Raw genomic sequence first — 4,451 nt, forward strand, 5'->3', positions numbered from 1 at the left:
AAAAAACTCAAAACCTCAAAGTTACCACGTGAAATTTTCCAAGAAATAATGTTATGGTAAAAAGAAATAAGTAATGAGTTTGAAATTAGAGCCTTAGTATACATTGTTCTTCCATTTTTCTTATTAAGCACATGCTAAAGAAATTTTCATATGAACATATAACTTATGATAAGTAGAGTAAGAACTAAACAAAAGCTCAAGTAGGTAACGTTTCAAAGTATATACATAAGGTCTAGGGTTCAAGCCTTAATTATCATCTACATATTTGGTGTTTCTTACATTATATATATATATATATATATATATATATATATATATATATATATATATATATATATATATATATATATATATATATATATATATATATATATATATATATATATATATATATATATATATATATATATATAAAACCAAGGATTTCAAGGTTCTATAAAACTAAATTGTGCAGACTAATGTTTTATTTATTTCTTTCTTTCTTTCTTCTTTCTTTCTTTCCTTATTCTCTCTTCTATTTCACTTTTTTATTTGAAATTCTTTTCAAACTCTTCCTAAAAAATGAATTGTGCATAAAAACTAATTCTTTTCTTTCTTTCTTGTTCTCTTTCTTCTCTTTCTCTTTCTCAATTGAAATTCTTTTTTAAACCCTTACATAGAAAATATTAGGGGTGTTCAAAAAAACCCGATCCGAAATATCCGATCCGGAATATCCGGTATCCGATTGTTAAAACCGGATAATTAACTCGAATTGCTAAAACCGGATATTCCGGACCGGGTATCCGGTTTATAAATCCGGGTATCCGGTTTATAAATCCGGATACCGAGTCGGATCAGATACCATTTTTATAAATTCGGATACTCGGTATCCGGTATATTATTTTTTTAAAAAAAATTACAATGAGGCATCAGGAAACGAGAAACCTAATGTCGCGCCGTCCCCTTCCCCTTCTTGCCTTCATTTGAAAACCTAATTGAAGGAGCAGCTTTAGCCTTCATGCCTTCAAGAACTTAGAAACCTTCATTCAGCATCGTCCTCTTCTTCAATCTTCATCATCATCAATTCATCATTCATCAGAGATTCAGAGTCGTCCTTCATCGAATCATCAGTTCATCACCATCTTCGTCCTTCATCACAAATCTTCGAACTTTTCATAAAAACAAATCTATGTTTCCAGGTCCTTGTACAATGTCTTCATCTTCTTCATAGTGTCAGTCTTCATCGAATCATCTTCTTCAGCTTCAAATCTTCGTCCTTCACAGGTATTAAGTCTTATTCCTAATTTTAGTTGTTTTTAACTTTATTTTTAATATTTTGAATTCAAATTCTGATATTTGTTTGTTCAATTTATTTTTAGACCCTTTTTACAATTTTAATTTGAAGATCTACATGGATTCTTACCCACCACCATCTAGATTTTCAGTAGCTCTTTATCATTTTTATTCTGCCATTTATCTTTGATATTTTATTCTGATATTTGTTTGACTTAAATGCTAATGTAATATTTTGAATTCAAATTCTGATATTTGTTCAACTTGTTCAATGTTTTTGATGTATATGATGATTGTAGATTATATATAACTAAATTCTACTTGTATATGATGATGGTAGATTCACTAGATTGGTAATTGATTGTGAATTGTGATGAACTGATAATAGTAATCATAATTGATATATAACTTGTACATTATGAATTTATGTTGATAATTGGTAACTGAATTCTGCTTTAATATTTTGTTTTATATATAACTTGTACATTATGAATTTATGATGATAATGATAATTGATAATCTCTTTTCAATTGGTAGGCTTTACTTAACTATAAAGTTTACAATAATGGTTACTTTATGTAGTACCTATTCACTTGTATTTTGAAAGTTTATCTAATAAGTGAAAGTGTGAAATAAAGATGTCCTAATTTAAGCTAATGGAAATTCTTTAATATATGTTTTGTATAGAACATGGGGTCGTCTTTTGATGATAATGGAAATTCACTACCGAATGAAGGAACTCAATTTGAAGAGAGTGTTGATCGCTTGTTCTATGAGGATGAAGATACAAGATCACTAATTAAAAAACAGAAAAAACAACGTCGTGCAACTACTGGTATGAGGAGTAATAGGTCAAGATGGTGGGATCATTACACAGTTGATGAATTAAATTCAACAATTGCTCATTGTAAGTATTACAAAACTTCTATTAGTTGTCCTAGCAAAAATGGAACAGCTCCTTTGGCTAATCATACTAAAAGATGCAAAAAATATCCTCCAAATTTGGATATGAAGCAAAAGAAAATTGAATTTGATATTACTAGAAGACTCAATGAGGATGGTAGTGTTGATAGTGTTGGTGTTCCGAAATTGTGGGAATTTGATTATGATTTGTGTAGGAAAAAACTTGCTACAATGCTTATTGTGGATGAAATGCCTTTTGCTTTTGTTGAACGTGAAGGATTTCATGAGTATTGTAGGGCTTTGAATCCTTTATTTAAGATTCCTTCTCGTAGCACTGCTACTAGAGATTGTTATAGTCTTTTCATTGAAAAAAGAATTGAGTTGAAATTGTTTTTTCAAAACTTTAAGTCACGAATTTGTCTAACAACATACACTTGGACATCGGGGCAAAACTTAAGTTATATGTGTTTGACTTCACATTTTATTGATGATAACTGGAATTTGCAAAAGAAAATCATATACTTTTGTCCTATTGCTGGTCACAAGGGAATACTTATTGGCAGAGCTGTTGAAAAATGATTGATTGATTGGGGTTTGAAAAATATCATGACATTGACCGTAGACAATGCAAGTTCAAATGACATATTGGCCAATTACCTTAAGAAAAGACTTAACATTTGGGATACTGGTTTGTTGGAGGGTCAATACCTACATATGAGATGTGCATCACATATTTTGAATTTGATTGTGAAAGATGGTTTGAATGAAGTTGATTTGTCTATTTTGAAAGTTCGTGTTCTTGTGAAGTAGGTAAGGTCTTCTCCTGCTAGGCTTAAAAAGTTTAAAGAATGCATAAAAGAGGAGAAAGAGGAGAGCAAAAGCCTTGTTGTTTTGGATATTGAAACTAGATGGAATTCAACTTATCTAATACTTGAATCTGCTATCAAATTTAAGAATTCATTTGCTTCTTTATGCATGAAAGATTCTGCTTTAGTTAAGTTACTTAGGAAGTTTGGTGGTGCTCCTATTGAAGAGGATTGGAAGAAAGTGTCTACTTATGTAACTTGCAACTATACACATGAGATTTTTGAGACTAGATTATTGCTTGCCAATAACATGAGTGTCGATAATGAGGGTATGAGGAAAATGGCTACCAATATGATGGCAAAATATGAAAAATATTATGGAAACATTAATAATATCAATATTTTAGTGTTTGTAGCTGTTCTCCTTGACCCTAGGCATAAGTGGAATTATGTTGATTGGATCGTGGGTGCTTCATATGATGCCACAAAAGGTACTCTCTTGTCACTAAAGATTAAAATGGTTTTTCAAAATTTGTTTGATTCTTATACTTGCTCTATGCCTCCACCAAAGACAAGTAGAGCTACTTCCTCCACTTCCACCTCTTCAACCTCTTCCATTTTTACTCAAAGTGAGACTCAAGGAATAGGGAAGGTGGACCTTATTGAACTAATGAATTCAAGATATCAAATGGAGATAGGTTGTTCATTAACCAATGTAAACAAAAGTGAGTTGGATAGGTATTTAGAAGATGCATGTGAACCTCGTGATTCTAACTTTGATATTTTACTATGGTTGAAAGATCAAACAAAAAGGTATCCCATTCTTAAAAAGATGTCTAAAGATGTGCTTGCTATACCTATTTCTACCGTTGCTTCTGAATATGCTTTTAGTACTGGTGGTCGTATTCTTGATGATTTTCGAACATCATTGACTCCAAAGATGGCCGAAGCCCTTATTTGCGCACAAGATTGGCTTCGTATTTCTAGAACTTCTTTAGCAATAGAGGAGAGTTTGCTTGCACTTGAAGAAATGGAGGAAGGTTAGTATAAATTTTTAATTATTTTTCAATTGATTATTTAATATTTAAGAGTAAAAATATTTTTCTTTTAACCTTATATTGTTACTGTTCGTGCTCTTGGTTTAGGTAATGCATTAACTTTGGAGCATCCGGAGGTCATAATCGATGAAACTATTAACGTCGTTGAAGATGATTAATGGAGCTTGAAGTTTCAACTTATAAATTTTAATCGCTTGCTTTAGTTTTTTAATAGTTAGATCTTAGATGTGTAACTTTATGAGTTTATAGAATTATGGTTATATTTCAATTAATTAATGGTTGTATTTTAATAGTTTATGACTAATTAAGTCAAGTATTTATAGAGATTTAGTATTTGAATTATATATAAAAAAAATGTTAAAAGAAATAAGGAAAAAAAATTGAAAAGATCTACAACTTTCAAGAAGTAATT

The 4,451-nt window shown here is 30.3% G+C and overlaps 1 protein-coding gene across 1 annotated transcript; it reads left to right on the forward strand.

The window, feature by feature from the left end:
* Positions 1 to 2,800: 2,800 nt before the first annotated feature.
* Positions 2,801 to 4,197, forward strand: LOC130828636 (zinc finger BED domain-containing protein RICESLEEPER 2-like). Its single transcript, XM_057694601.1, has 4 exons — positions 2,801 to 2,863; positions 2,986 to 3,310; positions 3,398 to 4,021; positions 4,127 to 4,197. The coding sequence occupies exons 1-4, from the start codon at positions 2,801 to 2,803 to the stop codon at positions 4,195 to 4,197; spliced, it is 1,083 nt and encodes a 360-aa protein (XP_057550584.1).
* Positions 4,198 to 4,451: the final 254 nt, after the last annotated feature.

The sequence above is a fragment of the Amaranthus tricolor genome, chromosome 12 (assembly GCF_026212465.1).
Source record: "Amaranthus tricolor cultivar Red isolate AtriRed21 chromosome 12, ASM2621246v1, whole genome shotgun sequence".
Lineage (NCBI taxonomy): Eukaryota > Viridiplantae > Streptophyta > Magnoliopsida > Caryophyllales > Amaranthaceae > Amaranthus > Amaranthus tricolor.